The sequence below is a fragment of the Pteropus medius genome, unplaced genomic scaffold (genome assembly GCF_902729225.1).
Source record: "Pteropus medius unplaced genomic scaffold, Ma_sr-lr_union100, whole genome shotgun sequence".
In the NCBI taxonomy this organism is placed as follows: domain Eukaryota; kingdom Metazoa; phylum Chordata; class Mammalia; order Chiroptera; family Pteropodidae; genus Pteropus; species Pteropus medius.
The window spans coordinates 787,794-804,889 of record NW_024347855.1 but is presented as its reverse complement, the minus strand read 5'-3'; the positions used below and the strand labels follow the sequence as shown (position 1 = coordinate 804,889).

The 17,096-nt window shown below is 38.8% G+C and overlaps 1 protein-coding gene across 1 annotated transcript in view; it reads left to right on the top strand.

Annotated features, from left to right (window-relative positions):
* CUL4A (cullin 4A) overlaps positions 1-17,096 on the top strand; it is a 46,197-nt gene that overhangs the window by 3,631 nt on the left and 25,470 nt on the right. Inside the window, exons 3-6 of the mRNA XM_039878779.1 lie at positions 7,414-7,517; positions 12,013-12,082; positions 13,628-13,701; positions 16,537-16,699. Coding sequence (XP_039734713.1) covers positions 7,414-7,517; positions 12,013-12,082; positions 13,628-13,701; positions 16,537-16,699 — 411 coding nt within the window. The remainder of the gene's footprint in view (positions 1-7,413; positions 7,518-12,012; positions 12,083-13,627; positions 13,702-16,536; positions 16,700-17,096) is intronic.

Here is a 17,096-nt window from a genome sequence, read left to right as displayed (position 1 = left end):
GCCCTCCAACTTTATCCTTTCTCAAAATTGTTTTGGCTATTCTAGGTCCTTTGTATTTCATATGAGTTTTAGAATCTATCAATTTCTACAAAAAGCCTGCTAGAATTTTGATGAAGATTATGTCAGTTTATAGATCAATGTGGGGAGAATTGATGTCTTGACAATATAGAATCTGCCAGTTGATCATAAGGGACAGCTCTCTGTTTATTTAGGTCTTCTTTAATTTCTCTCAGCAGTGTTTTCTAGTTCCAGTATACGGACCTTGTACAAATTTATCCCTAAGCATTTCATATTTTTAATCTATTATAAATGGTATTATAATTTTAATTTCTAGTTTTTTAGTGGATAGAAATAGAAATGATTTCTGTATATTGATCTTGTATATTGCTACCTTGTTAACCTCACTTGTTATTTCACATAACCTTGTTATTTCTAGAAGCTTTTTGTAGATCCCATCAGATTCCCTACATAGACAATCGTGTCATCTGGGAATAGAGATTTACTTCTTCCTGATCTGCATGCCTTTTATTTCCTATTCTTGCCACACTGTGCTGTTTAGAACCTCTGGTATGGTTAATAGAAGTGGAAAAAGCAGGTATCTTTATCTTGTTCCTGATTTTAGGGGGAAAGCTTTTCGTCTTTTATCATTGAGTATTTTGTTAATTAACTATGGCATTTTCAAAAATAGCCATTATCAGGTTGAGGAGGGTCCTTCCTGGTCCTAGTTTGCTGAAAGTTTTTATCAGATACGTGTTGGATTTTGACAAAACTTATGAATACTAAAGTAATCATATAATTTTTGTTTTCTAATGTATTACATTGATTGATTTTTCAAATATTAAACCAATCTTGTGTTCCTGGAATCAGCCCTACTTGGTCATGAGGCATTACCTTTTTAATATATTGTTGGATTCGGTTTGCTTATATTTTGTTAATTTTTGCATCAGTGATCACAAAGGTAGATGGTATGTTGTTTGCTCTTTTTATAATGTCTTCGTCTGATTTTGGTATCAGAGAAATGCTGGCCTCATAAATGAGTTGGAAATATTCTCTCATATCATTTTCCAGAAGAGTGTGTAGAATTGGTATCATTTTTTCCTTAAATGTTTGATTCCCCTGTGAAGCCATCTTGGCTTTCTTTGTGGAAAGATTTTAAACTGCAGTATAGCCTTATTCAGGTTATCCATTTCTTCAAGTTCGCTAATCTTCTGCAATGTCTAATCTGCCATTAATACCATCTGGTGTAATTTTCATTCCATGAATTGTTTTTCTCTTTGGGTATTCAGTTTGAATCACTTTTTAGATTCCCTGTTTCTACTTAGCTTTTCAACATACAAAACAGTTATTATAGCTGTTTTATTGTCCTTCTCTGACCATCTCACAGTTCGGGTTGCTTTTAATGGACTGATTTTTCTTCCCATTACAAGTTTTGTTTTCCTTCTGATAATCTTTGATTGGATGTCAGGCATTGTGAATTTTGACTTGTATTCCTATAAATGTTATTGAGATTTGTTCTGGACTTAAATTATTTGGAAACAGTTTGATCTTTTAAAAGTTTTTCTTTTAAGATTTGTTATGCAAGACTAGAGCAGTGTTTTGTCTAGAGCTAATTGCCCCCACTACTGAGGCAAAACCTTCCTGAATACTCTACCCAGTGTCCTGTGGTTTTCCAGTCTGGCTGGTGGGAAGGTGCTATTCCAGGCCCTGTGGGAGCACCAGACACTGTTATCTCTAAACTTTTTGGGTGGTTCTTTCCCTCCTGGCCGTGGTTATTTCCTCACACTTTTGTGGTGGTCAGTGCTCTGCTGAATACTGTAGGAAGACCCTCGTCTCCTTGCACAAGCTCTACTCTGGCTGCATCTCTTCCCTCTGGACCTTCATCTAGTAGACTCCAGCCTCAGTTCCAGGCACTTGCTCTATAGCCTGGAAACTGGATGCAGAAGCCAGAACTGTTGGGACTTGTTTGTTTCCCATCTCCCAAAGATCACTGTCTTTCATAGCCCAGAGTATACTGCTTTGAAAACCGTTGTTTCATATATTTTGTGTGTGTTTTGTTGCGGGGGGGCGGGGGGGGCACATTTCAATTAGAAGTATTTGTCTAGTTTCTTTATTATGTCTTTACCAGAAGCAGTCCTACCAGTGCCTAAACTCTCATAGATTTTTAATTTAATAAAATACTAAATCTTACAACTAGGGCTTATTATTCCTCTTTTCCTAGAGATTTGACTCTCTGGTATCACTTGCCCATCATCATTCTTAGCAGAATGACTTTGCCATACCTTTTACCCAGCAATATGTCTCATAATGGTCACCATAGATATTATCATAAACAGTGTTTCCAGATGCCCTGAGTGTCCACATGCATGTCTTGAGAGGGCTAGAGATTCTTACCCCTAAATGGTATTACACATTCCAGGGGGCATCTCAGGAGGGCCTGTGTGGCAATCAGTTGATCAGCTTATAGAGGAGCATGTACTCAGGCAGGCAGGCAGGCAGGTTCCTGGTGACTCAGAGAAGTACCAGAGTCAAAGTTCATCTCTACGGTGAGGTGCTCAGATCTTATGGAAGCAAATGGGATAGAAATAGTAAGTGATATCACTGTGAAATTATTGACCACTCACTTTATCCTAATCTCCGATAAAGTTAGCTAGACAGTATATTTGACCTGGTGTTTCAAAATAAAGTCTTAAGTTTCTGCTAAGGTAGTGTGGTATAAACTTTGCCAAAGACTCTTATGTGAAAGTAACAATTCTCACCAAAGTTTGAAAGTTTTTTTTAAAGGAAGTTTTCAGGATAATTTGATGGAGAAATTCATGTTTTGATATTAATCAGTTTCCTCAAAGAGGGGTTTAGTATCTCTCTATCAGGGTCTCTTATCTGCCTGTCAAGGCATCTTCTACCCCATATAGACACTTTAGAAGGCCTGCCTAGAAAGAGAAAACAATTACAGTGTGTCTGGTGCAGCCTGCCTATTATTTTTTTGTTACTTTGTTCTCGTTTGGCAAAAAAAGGAGATTCAAAATATGGTGATAAAGTTAACAAAGACACATACTACCCATAGTCATTTTCTTCTTGTAATGAGAGGAGGAGAGTATTTTGAATGCAGAGATCTTTTTGGTCTGTTTTTAAAGATCTGAGGTTAGACTTGTAATCACACTTGCTGAAGAAAGTATATTTGTGTGTCTTATGTCTGTTTTGGTCCTACTTGTCAACTTAATGAGACAACAAAAAACTAAAGATTGCATTTTTGAAAAGTTTTCAGAGGAAGGCTAAGCATTAATTTCAGACTAGTTTTGATGCACAGAAACAGACAGAGGTTCTGAGAAAAGCCATGCTATTTATCTTGAGCCATAGAGTAATATCTCTATGAGATCCTCCTACCTGGTAATAATTTAGTGAAGGAGAATGGAGTAGAGTTAGGTAGTGAATGAATTAACAAGATGGCAAAAACTGATTAGAAAAAGTGAAACAACCCAGAAAATGGTAGACAAATAGACATATTATTTGATGAACCAATTTGAGAAAGTAACAGGTTAATTAAGAGTGAATTCGACACCGTAAGTTATTTAAAAACAGGAGACTATTCAAACTAAAATGTATTAGGCCTTATAGAAAGGATTTCATAATTCAACAGCTTTCATCTCTCAGTAAAATTAGTCATTTGTATTAGGTGATTTACTTTTAATATTTGGAACTGGGAATCTATTATGCAGTCAGTGTTGGTAAATACAGCCAAAAGACTGTCACTGGTTTTCTTCAGAGCTCTCATCCTAGAAAACTTCTCTCATATTTATTCTCACTCAGTTTGAGTCCTGATTTAATTTTTACATTGTTTACTCATTTCTTAGAGGTAGGAACCTGCAAGGATAGAGCCCTGTTAGCATATTCTCCCTGTGTGGTGAGCAGGTCACCATTTATATCGGCCTGCCTTTGAGTGGAGTCCATCTTCCCAACTATTTATTGCTTAACAAGGGACTATTGTTGATGGGGGAAATTGTTCAATCCTGAGCTACTAATGTTTCTAAGAACACTGTGCTGGCCTTTTAACTTTGAAATAAAGATCGTGAGTTTTGCCTTGTGCCCCAACTAGTATATCTTTCTTTATAATAGTCATCCAGGGATGTGGTTTTACCCAGGGCTGGAGTGGGGGGATTGTTTTTCATTTTCCCTCTTCCTTTACATAAATAAGTCTTAGTACTTGCCTGCTTTTTCCCTTTATGATTTCTCACTGTGATATGTTTCACTCCTTTATCTCTCCAGTCTCAGCTTTAGCCCTATAAACATCTTTACGTAAAACATATTCTTCCAGAATTGGTGCACCCTAATTTCATAAATTCACTATAGTTCTTTTTACCCCACAGCTCACTTTAATTTCATGTTTTGGTATTCCGCACTTAAGGGGAAGCATTTTGTTTTAGCAGTGATGAGTGCACTTGGCGGTGAGGGTTTGATTCTACAAATAGACAAGCAGTTGATGTGGATGTGCTTACTGTTTTCCTTTAATACACTTGTCTGCCCTAATACGGGTAACCATCTGAAGAACTCGGGTGTGGTGGCCCAGCAGACCTACTGATTAGAGAGCAGCCGTGATGTGGGGAAAAGTCAGACAAGCATATTTTTCCCACTTCGCTAAGTTGATACAAGAAAAACGTCTCTATTCTAATACAAGTAAAACCCAAGTGCTGCTGCTTCCCCACTTCCAATTAGGATTAGTTAAATTCCTTTTCTCTGTGATGACTCTTAAAAATATGAACAACAATAGCACCCTAATATGAAGCATGCAGTACAAGTCAAATTCAGTACATTATACATCTAGAGAAGGTATTTCTCAATCTCAAAATATGACTAAATCTCCAAAACTTGTTTTGGGAAAGGGGACTCCTGTGTTGTACTGCTCCTGTAACAGTACAGAAAAGTTTGCCAGGGTCCGTGCCAGTGTGGGTAGAGAGCAGGGCTGCCCTCTGTCTTCTAAGGTAATGAGGTATCTGTAACATGAAAATACCAGCAGTGACTCAGCAAAAGACATGGAGAAATAACAGCACCAACAGCAAGCCTGGGTTACCCCGGGGTTTGGCTACTTGTTTTAAGAGGTCTCCAAATTACCAGTTTTAAAAACAATTAATCTCAGTGTGCTTCACATTAAATAGTATGTGCCAAACAGGACATAAACGAGAAAGAGGTGGTTATGAAATTCAACAATGACAACGTGTCACAACTAGGAAAAGATTGTTTTGAGGACATTGACTCCTGATTCAGAAATTAGAGCATTCAGAAAATGGTTCTAATAAGATGTTCTATGAAGGACATGTATCACTAAGCTGATCCTGATTTTTACCAAAGAAAATACATTTTATACATGGATAATATTAAAACTTATTTTGTAGTAATTTTGTTTTTGGAATTCTCTTAACGATTAACTAATGGAGCAAAAGCCTTTGTTGTGAGCTTAGCCTGGGTTTTTTGGTTTGTTTCTTTCTTTCGTGGTGTTACATCTTGTTATCGATGGTTAAATCCAAACATGGGGGAATTAATATATATTAAAGTAATATTTCTCTTAAATTTATATCATTTTTATTTCATAAGTAAAATGTGTTAATGAGTTTTATAAGATTATGAAAGGCTTCCATTAGTGCTGAAGTAACAAACTTGGAAAAAAAACTTAGAATATATTTAATTATAAACTTGTAACCAAAAGTCACAGTATTTATGTAAAGTTCAAGTAAGAGTGTAGTTGCAAGCAGGTAGAAATATATGCTTAGAGAATTTAAATGACTTTTCCAAGATGATATAACTAGAGGCTAATATATACTTCTTCTAATTATCTTTCCTCTGGCTCACACACCTCTTCAAATGTATGCTTCCCCTTCCCCCACCCGTAAACAGATTAGATCCAGACTAAGCATGCAGAGAAATTGAAGGAAAAATTTAGGCTAACTTGCTGCAATTGCTTCTGTGGATTGCTCCACTATTGACAATATGCCATAAGCCAGCTTTAATCAGAGGAAGGTTATCCTGGGTTTTTAAGAGAAGAAAGGATACTGGATCTTTCACTAAATTATAAAGACATGACTACAAAGTGATGGAATTGAATGAAGGCTTTGAGAAAAGAATTGAAGGATGTAAAAACAAAACACAGATAGGAACCCTTTATTTCTCTAGTAAGAATATGTAGAGGAAAGGTTGTATTTTTATGTTATTGTTATAATAAACTTAATAGAAAACAGCTTATAATTTTTAAATTATTGTCATTCCACATTCATTTTTGACCCTTGTAAATGTGCGTGTTTTATATGTTAGTAATTACTGTCTTTATTTAATTTAGGATACATGTAGCAATAATAATATTAAATATTGGAATTATTAATACTTATAATCATTGCTACAATGTAAAAATTTAAGTTACTTTTTTCTCTTGGGAATATAATATTGATTTTCGACTCTTTAGTGTTTCTATTCTGTATTTCACATATTTTTTAAATAGTTCAAAACTAAGTCAGTAGAAAAACTACATTTCAGTTTATAGTATTTTATATTTGGATTGAATGAGATGTTGGTTTTATACATGAGATTTTAAAAAAATTTATTAGAACTGGTAAAAACATACATTTTTTTTGATGTGGATAAAAATATTTTAAGAAAAACAGTTCTGCTTCAAAATTGTTTTTTCATTAATTTAAAACAAATTTAAGTAAATTGTACATTTAACCTGAAGAAAAATAAGTAAGAAACAGTTTGACCTGGCCTTTGTCACCTGGGCATATGAGACGTTTTTTTCCCTTCAGCTCATTATGGACAGAATCATTGCACTGTCCATAAAAGTGAAAGGAACTGGAATTTCTGTTTTTCTCCTAGCTGTTTGGAAGGTAGTCACTGAGGGTCTGGAGCAGTGATTTCTTACCCTGGTTTCACATTATAATCATCAGAATAAACTCATACGTATTCTTATGGCCCGCACCTTGGACTAATGAATCCAGAAACAGGGCTGTAGGGGTCAAACTTGTTTTGAAGTCTGTGGGTGACTGTGTCATGCAGCCAGTTTTAGAGACTATTGTAGTAGGAAAAGGAGTATCATGAGATACTTAAACACGGTGCAGGCACACCACCTGGGTTTCTAGGTATCATGGGGCTATCATAGGTGAGCCATTGAATCTGAGTTCCATGTTAACTATCACTAAGTACCATTTTTACCAAACTATTACTAGATTCCACTGTTCAAACAATAATTGCCCTAAACTTATATGTAATCGTTTATTTGTAGATTACTTAAGTATGGGGGGGGAGAGGTGTTTCACATAAATGATTATAACTGCATATAATTATGTAAGTGCTTTGGTTATGATTATAGCTATATATACAAATAGATATTCTAAATGTTATTTGTAGTGAATAATTCATTATTCCTTTTGTTTTTAGGCTGTCGAAAATCTCTGTTCTCACAAAGTTTCCCCAACACTCTATAAGCAGCTACGCCAGGTTTGTGAAGATCATGTCCAAGCACAAATTCTTCAGTTTAGAGAATATCCTTTTATTGTCTCATGAAGTTTCTATTCATTATCTAAATATTTTGGAACTGAACATTAATAAGATAAAGAACTAATGAATATCCTTAATATTAAAACAATAGCTTTTTAAATTCCCTTTTATTTACAGAACCAAAACCTTACATTTGTTTCATACAACCTAATAAAATAGATTTTCTTTAAGTGGAATTTTACTGTTTATATCTATTTGCTAATCAGATTAAAGCAAAACGGTGTCCTTTCATTGAGTCTGGTTGGAATATTTAGGAAAAGGTCTGAAGAATGTCTTAAACTTTGAGTATTCCTATTCTTTATTGTTGTAAAAACCCATCTGTATTACTTTTCTATGATGTATAACAAATAAGCACAAACTTGGCTACTACTCATTTCTCAGCCCACAGTTGCATAGGTCAAGAATAGTAGCTTAGCTCAGTGGGTTCTCTACGCAGGGTCTCCCAGGGCAGAATCGCCAGACCTGTGGTCTTTCCTGAGGCCAGGCTCATCTTCTAGGCTCATTTAGGTGTTGGTAAAATACACCTTCCTCAAATCAATTATAGGACTGAGGTCGCTCTCAGCACCCAGAGACCACCCTTGATTTCTTGCCACAAGGTCCCTTCTCTGACAACATGGTTATCTGCTTCTTCTGGGCCAAGAGGAAAATCCACCTCTCTGGTCTGCCAAGACAGTCTTACATGATAAAACCCATCATATTCACAGCCCCCTTATAATCAAAGGGAGAAAGTTATAGGCAGGGGAATCTTAGAATTTTGCCATCTATAACTAGATGTTGATCAGGGGAACTCTGAGCTCTTTAGCATCCTAGACAATCTTTTACAACCTGGCCTCCATCTAGGACCCCTCCTATTATAGCCACCCACATGTCTCATTGGGTGAGAATTAGAAAGTGGGCTTGTAATTGCAGACAGTCTGCTTGTGACTGCAATTTTCTGGGCCCCTGTTTCTTCATTTGTGAAATTAGGTAGTTGGAGCATGCTCATTTCTAAGTTTTCTTATAGCTGGAGGAATTTTTTTTCTCTCCCATTACCCTCATCTTGAGAAACTGAAGCATTGAAAGCTTATTAAAACCTTTCTTAGCAGCCACCGCGGTTCTGTTGCCTGACATCGAGGCTCTTGATTATCCATGATGATGAAGCCCACCAAGGTCCACAGTGTCATGTGTTTGTTTAGGACAGTATTTGTAGTTCTCTCCATAAATGGGTCAGTGAAGTCAATTCTGGTTCTGTTGTATTGACATCTGTAAACACACCTCTACAGTATTTTCTGGCAAAGGTCTGTCTGAAAGATTGTGAGGTCATTCAGAATAATGGTGACCACGCTTTTGGCCTTTTGGAACCTGGCCAGCGTGTACCATGTCTGAGCATCCTCTGAAGACACATTCAGATGCCCCATGTACCTCAGTGTCACAGGTCAGGAATCATGATGTCTGGGTTCAGGAATCCATATCCAGGATATTGGCATTTGAAAAGTGGCCTGACATCCAGGCTTGCTGGAAGTCATCAGATTCCCAAGTCTTCTCTCCAAGACAGGCACTAGTAAGGGTGAACTGGTGAACCAGCCACCACACAGTGTAGAAGTATGTACTATGTACCTAGGCTTGATTCATGAATTCTTCAAAATAGCAAACTGTCCTCAGAATCTAAACTTGTAAATAACTATAGACAAAACTCACTTTTTCCTTCCTCTGATTCAGTTTTACAGCTGTGCAGCTTTGGTTAGCTATGCTGGTTAGAACTGCTGGTTCGTCTGGGGCATCAGTGGTCGATCACACACAAAAACTGTGCATTCCTCCAAACAGAAGGATGCATAAGGAAATAAGCCTTTGCTGTTAAGGAGTTCATGAAGCTGCACCATTACCTCTAAGCCGGTCTTCATAATCTATGCTGATGCCAGCAGGCTTTGAGCTTCTATACAGAGGCCCTCTGCCCATACTCACATGACTGATGTGCAGTTAGGACGCATGGAGCACTTGCCGGCAATAGGCTAGCTTTGCACATTTGCACAGCACTCCACGTTATAGGTACCCTCAGTCAAAGAGCCTAAAACCACATAGCAGGTGAGTGGCCCTGGGTTAGTGCTAGGATTCAGAGATGCATGTGACATAGTTTCTGCTGCCATGGGCATTGTAGACTAATGAGGGAGGCAGTAATTAAGTAGTCCAAAATATGAACTTTAATAAATACTAGAAAATAAAATGTTATTCTTAGCTATTATAACAAGGGGACCTAATGTAGGTAAAGGGTGTCAAGTGGTGAGTAACCACTACTGGTCTGTTATGGTATCATTATCTCCTGCTCTCCCCACTGCTGCATGGGCAACTCTTTCTTGCTGGAATTAGAAAAGCTTGGTAACTCAGTTTAGAAAATGTGGGCAAAAATAAGACTGACGTTTTCAACTCCAGTGTAAGCACTGTCTTTATGTTTTTTTCTTTCTTTTTTTTCATCAATGTGATCACACATATATGTAGTTTTTTCCATGGTATATTATGAGCATTTTACCCCTGGATTTTTGTTGTTTGATGTTTGAAAACTTACCTAACTCACTTGAGGAGACTGTGTAAATCCTTTAACTAGAATGGGCTCTTCTCTGAAATGAGAAGAAGGATGGTTATTGGAGAACCTATCTGAAGAATAAACTGTTGACAAGCTCTCAACATGTTTCTATGTCTTAGATCCTGAGAGTATTCATGTGAGACTTTGTGGCTATATTTATAGCTTAGGGTCTGGAACTGGTTTTGATATTTAGAATGCTGGAGATCAGTAGATGCCACACTGTTTGGTATTAGCTTACCATTTCATAGTTTTTCCCACAGGAAATGACAGAAAGTTAAAAATGTATATTGATTTTACCCAGTTCTTTAAAGAAAAGTATCTTTCCATCCTAATGAAACCCTGTACCAGGTAGAACTCTGCATTGCTTAGCTGCAGCACCTGAGCCACCTGATGCTGTCAGATTGACTGGTGTGGGTTTAACACTGTGCAGCCTTGCAGACTATGTGACTGTTCATGGAGACCTACCAGGGTATCCATCACAAGGCAAATGCCTCATGTCCAGCACTGGGTGCCAGAGCTGCCAGGTTGCTGCCATGGTCGCACCTGTCTAAATATGATTGTGACTGATTCTTTGTCTTTTTCAGACTGTCCCATATAAATTTCAAATACAGTGGGCCATTATATTTTGAGCAATTGTAAAAGAGTTCTTCTAGAATAATTTGTAAATCATTGAACTATTAGGTCTTTGCTATGACTCACTATTTTTAATTTATTAGCAATGCCTCAATAGAAAATAAGATGTTTGGCCAGGACCACTGTGGTTGTGGTCAACTACCCTAAGTAGTATGTCAAAGATACAAATGTGCCTGTGAGTCCCTCCACTGCGCTCCTTCTTTTCCCTTCTCAAAGTCCTGACTGGTATCCTGCCTTCCACTGGCTACATCTCCCTCTGTCAAACCTCCCTGCCAACTGAAGACTTCCCAACACCTATCTGATTCTACACATCACACACTGGCTGGTGTGTTTTTTCTCCTCTCTACATGCTAATCATTTTATATATAACCTCACAACAGCTCAGAGGGGTGTGTTCTGCTCACACGGAGGGACTGAGGCCTAGGGAAGTTTATTTGTCCAGTGTCATAGAGCTGGTAGAGCAAGACAAGCCCAGGAAATCCGTGTCTTTTCACTTCAGCAAGCTATTTTGTTCATCTGTACAAAGGGAATAATGTCTGTGTTGTGTGGTAGGGAAGATTAAATGAGCACAGATATGAAAAGCGCTTTGTAAACCATAAAGTAGTATGTAAACATTTATGACTATTCAGCTTTGGAAAAACCTGTGAAGGCACTTGGCCCTGCTTTGCTCTAGGAGCCTATATTCAGTTTTTTCCCCCTATAAACAGCATTTTGAGTGTTTCTTTAAAAACATTCTAAGAGTCAATCTGAAAGTTTTCCTAATTTGGTGAGTGAATGAGCCTTGATGTCAGTTTTCATTGAGACTAGAAGTTAAAGTTGAACCTTAGCCATTTTCCTGCAGCCACCAGTCTACTGGTGCTGTTAGTAATTGGCCTTACCACCAGGACAGTGTCTCCAGGAACTCAGGTATAGGATTAGGTCAAGATCTGTTCTTTTTGGTGTAGGGCCTTTGGTTCAGGAACCCAGGACCATGGAGCCTATGGCCTGGTTGTTAGTTTCAGCTGGCAAGGCTCTGAAAGTAACCTGGCAGTGAAGTGCTACAAGAAAGAGGGGAAACTGGAAAGGGGGCAGTAAGAGATGAAAGACGAGCATGCAGGCAGGGATAATTACAACTAGGTAATGAGACGTGGAGATAAGAGAAACTACATTTATAATTTCTGAACTTCTAGTCTTGTGGTATTCTGATTACTAACTGATACGTAGTAGTCTGTGGTGAAGAGCTAAAATTAAGGGTTAAAATTACAATAAGTTGGCCAAGATTTCTAAAATTTTCCTTAGCAGGTCTGCACAGACTCACTAGATAGTGTTTTATTTTTAAAGAAGATTAACACGTGCTGGCAAGATCATTGCAGACAAATGGTAAGTATATTGACTCGTTTTATTAATGCTGCTTTTATATGTGGTGCACTATCCCTGAATCTTAATCGGTACTGCTTTTTTTATGTCTAATCTCACTTCCTCTTCCTCTTTGGTCTTATTCATTCTCTGATTTAGTTAGAAAGGAGATACGAGTAGCTAGGAGTATATGCGCTCTTTGAATCTAGCTTTTTTTATTATTAGTTTTTTAAAATCAAAGCCAGACCTCATATATCTTTCCTCACCCACCTAGGGATGGTGTGGAACAGATTGTGAGCTGAGATAGGGAAATTGTGTTTGGGATTCTGCTTTGGGTCAAATGCTGCCATTTAGTTCCCATGTAGTTAGGCAGCAGAGTAGATAAAAGCTATCAGGGTGAACTCTGGTCTTCCATGAGCTCTGCTCTTCTATAATGAGGCTAACTTGGCCTTCAAACCAACCTGTCAAATGATAGCTGACAGTACCCATAATACCTGAATGGGTTTCTAAGTTTTTCCTTAATCCTAGCTTATGACTGATGATCAAGCCTGAATTCCAAAACTTTCTTGTAGCTAGACAACCCAAAGTCTTAGATTTTTAAATGTATTGATTCTAGTTTGATTTTATGTATACGTTTTTAGTGTGACCTCGCTATTAATTATGTAAGTAAGAAAAAAGATAGTATCAGTAGCTTTCCTAAGTAAGTTGAATTCTTTTGTTTCTTACATGAAGTAGGAGATAATGACTGTATCTCTGTTCTGGGCCAGGCACCTGGTAGATGGTAGAAATAGATGAATGTCTCTTGGGAAAGTTTTGTTTATGTGTGTAAGAAAACTTCTCCATCAGAGTCTGGTAAGTTCTATGGTAGGAGAATTACAGGGTTCCAGCATGCATGTTAGCATGGCGAAGGAATGTGGCTGATTATCCTGCATTCTTCTCGCTCTGCTTGCAAAGTAGTATGCAATACATATACCTGGGCAAGAGCCTCGTTTTAATGTAACAAGAGCTAATTGTTTAAAAAGCTTAAAGCATCTAGATTTACTACATCGGTCAGGAAATGACCAGATTTCAAAGGAATCCTTTCCAGAAGTCCCCAACCACCAGGCTGCAGACCGATACTGGTCCTTGGCGTGTTAGGAACTGGGCTGCACAGCATGAGGTAAGCGGCAGGCGAGCGAGCAAAGTTTCATCTGTATTTGCGGCCTCTTTCCAGCACTAGCATCACCACTTCAGCTCTACCTTAGATCATCGGGCATTAGATTTTCATAGGAGCACTGGTCCCTGATGCCAAAAAGATTGGAGATCCCTGCTTTAAGCTAAGTACTTTTAAATCCCTACAGTTATAGATTTTCTGGATAAAAGAGATGAAAGACAAACACCAAGAGGAACTTTAATTACATTTAGAGGGAAAAAATAAATCAATAATGGTCTGTCTTGGTGGGGAACATCTTTTCATTAGGAAAGAATTATTGTTAGATTTGAGAAACTTAGCACAGTTATAGTTCGAAAGGCCTAATCTTGAATATTTTCTTAGTAAGATACATAAATAAATTTTTTTCTAATTTCCAGATCATGATCAGAAGCATTTTCCTGTTTTTGGATCGTACTTATGTACTTCAGAATTCCATGCTTCCTTCTATATGGTGAGTCTCCTAGGCCGGACAGCTGTATCTGCTGCTATAAGTAAAACCACATGTTTTACTCGTGTCTTCCACTGGTTAATTTTATGACGTGTATGTGGTCATTCGTCTGTCCTTTATGTGAGCCAAAATCACTTATGCACACATCCAGTGGATCTTAATCCTGGAGTGTCTCCATCACCTGTGAAGGTGACAGGGTGGAGCTAGGGCAGGCTGAGTCAGGAGGAGCAAGTTCTGGCACATTCTCCAGCTTGCAGTGAGTGTCAACAGTGGAGGCAGAAGGCAAGCACAGAAGTACTGTGTGAAGCCATGTTTCTGTAACTGGGCTCTGGACTTCAGTACCATCTGGAGCCAGTGGCACACTGCTCACCTCTGCTTTGAGGGAAAGTCTGAGAGACTCAGTTAGTCTCTCTGGCGGCTAGAGTTTGAGCCTGGAATGGCTCCTTTCAGTGGTCTGGCGAAACTCTGAGAAAGACTGACTGCTGGTGAGGTCATGACCCTTGAGATCTTGAAGCATCCTCACATGCTTCCCCATCCTGCTGACCATCAAAGGACACAGGGGCCTAGTTTCATTCAGGATATTGAGGTCTGTCATTTCAATCTGCTTGTCACACATCACCTTTTAGAGTCAGTATAAATTAGGTTCTCCTCCCCCATATTACTCTGGGTCCCTAGTCACTGACTTCTAATAGCCTTAGCTGATGCCCTTCACCTCTCTGCCCCACTATGCTAAGTCTTTGTACTACTGCCTCTAAAGAGCCATGCCTGACTTGAACAAAAAGCCTATCTTTATTCTCATCCTCGGCTTCTTCTTTTGTTGATATAGAAGTTTATTCTCTCATTTAGAAGTGATGTACACTCTCATTACCTTTAAACCTGAGTTCTTTAAAAAGTTGCTTTCTTTTCCAACTTTTTGTCCATCTTTTCACACTAACCTAAAGCAATGTGATTTCTCCTTTCACCACATAGAAACTACTCTTGCCTAAGATATTGGTGATCTCCTGGTTACCAGATTCCAGTAACATTTTTGTCTTTATTTTATATAACTTAATTGTGCAGCTTTGGACATACTCTCTTTATTGAAATTCTCCCCTTCCATAATACTACTTTCCCTCTTTGTCCCTCATACCTCTCTGATCCTCTGATTCCTGCACATCTCATACTAGAGATCCACAGATGTCTGCAATAAGGCAGGCACTGCACAGAAAAGATAGCTTTTATTCAGAGAAATGATAAGGTAAAACTGATCACAGCAAATCATAAAGCTCCTGCTGTGTGCAAAGCCTTGTTCTAAGTGCTTTGTCACCTACTAATTTACTTAATCCTTAGAACAGTTCTATAAGGGATAACTGTTATTGTCCCCATTTTATAATTGGAGAAACCAAGGCACAGAGAGTTCAAATAACTTGTTATACCTGTGTCGTTGGGCTACCTAGCCTGAACTCTTAACTTGTAAATGTGGTTTGTAATGTAGCCATGTCATACAACCTATCTGAACATTGCTTATAACCTAAAGTAAACTATACCACACTTAGTCCACTGCAACAGGCAAAAAAACTGAGCATAATTGTGCAGTATGAAAAGAATCATGGCGAGGGTATGTGAGAAACGCACAGGGAAGGACAAGGAAGGAGAAGTAAGCCTTGACCCAAGCTTTGCAGAATGAGCAGGAGTGGTTAGATAGTTAGAAAGAAGCCGTAGAGAAAAGGAAGCCCATTCTGGAAACAGGATAGCAGCATGCCCAGACACTTCCTGCCTGGCCGTATGTGAAGTATTTCAGAGGCATAAAACAATACATGTGATCCCCATTGAGTGTTATAAAAGGACATACACAGAGAAATTAAACTCCTTGCCTTAAAGTCACAGCAAGCAAGTGTGTGGTAGGGCCAGGAGTCAAGCCCAGGTGGCTGGCTTGAGCCCACGTGCTGACCACTCAACTTTACTGCTCTGTCTTCAGTGGTCAGCTAAAGTACACTGAAGATTGCAACCCACTCCTTCTCCAGGGAATGGGAAAGAGCCATTGTGATTGCAGGGCACGGTACAGGAAAAGGTTCTCCAACACAGAGAAGGCTTCCTAGAACCTATGCTCACCAGCATACACAATGCTGACCATGACTGCCACTCGCTGTTAATACCACTTAACACCACTGCCACCATTCTTATACCACTACTGCTCACTACCACTCTCTGCCACCACCACCACCGCCGCCGCCTCCATCTTCACCACTACCACTGTGCTCGCTGTTCATTACCCTGCCACTCACCACCGGCACTGATCACCACCACCATTTCTGATCACCACTACCACCACTCACCGCCACCTACCACCATTACTACTAACCTTTGCTACTGCTCACCACCATTAATCACCACTACCACCACCACTGCCCCTGAGCTGCCCGTTCACGAGACCCAGCTTGGCCTAGGCATCTGAGTTTTGTCCCCCTATCTCAGTATTTGGCACCTAGGGAACCTGGAGTGGTGTTTTGGCAAAGCACGGAGTCTGTTCTTACATGTATTTTGTGGATAGTAACAGCTGAATTTCTATTCATGTGCTTTTCAATGACACACCTGACCTAGTAACACCTCAGCACTCCTCTTGTGACAATTGCCTGACCTACTCCAAGAAAATAGCCTGGATAAGGAAGGAAATAAAAGGTATACTAGGCTGGCCAAAACTGAAAATTAAAGTAATAATAATAGTAATAATTCTTGATACCTGGATTTAGAGAATTAGCAAATGAATAAATTTGGGATGATGCAATGTAGCTGGAGCTTCCCCTAAAACTTCCAAAAAGTGAAACTAAAATATAGTTTTGTTTTTTACTGTTTATACAGGGATATGGGATTAGAACTATTTAGGAACCATATTATTAGTGATAAAATGGTTCAGAGTAAAACTATTGATGGAATTCTGCTGTTGATTGAACGAGAGAGAAGTGGTGAAGCGGTTGACCGAAGCTTGTTGCGGAGTCTGCTGAGTATGCTCTCTGATCTTCAGGTAGATACCTTATTGTTCTAAATGTACCAATAACTTTTAGTAGCTTATAAGAAAAAAAACTTGGATCTCTGCTTAACTACTTACACCAAAATAAATGGATGTATCAAAGATTTAAGTGCAAAAAATGAAATCATAGAAATATTTGTTGAAAATATGGAAGTTTTTCAACCTTTGGAAGGGAAACGACTCAGGCTAACACCACACCAGAGTCCACAAAAGAAAAGAACCCTCACAACATGGACCTAGCATTCCTGAGAAAAAGGGCAAGGGCATGGTGGCACTCACAGAGAAGAGCAGTGAAGTGGTCTGGGCTGCTTTGGTTAGCTGAGTAGAGTTCAGCCAGCCAGGAATCAACTGACCAGAGGTCAGCTTAGCCTCCAGGGTCAGCCACGCTGGA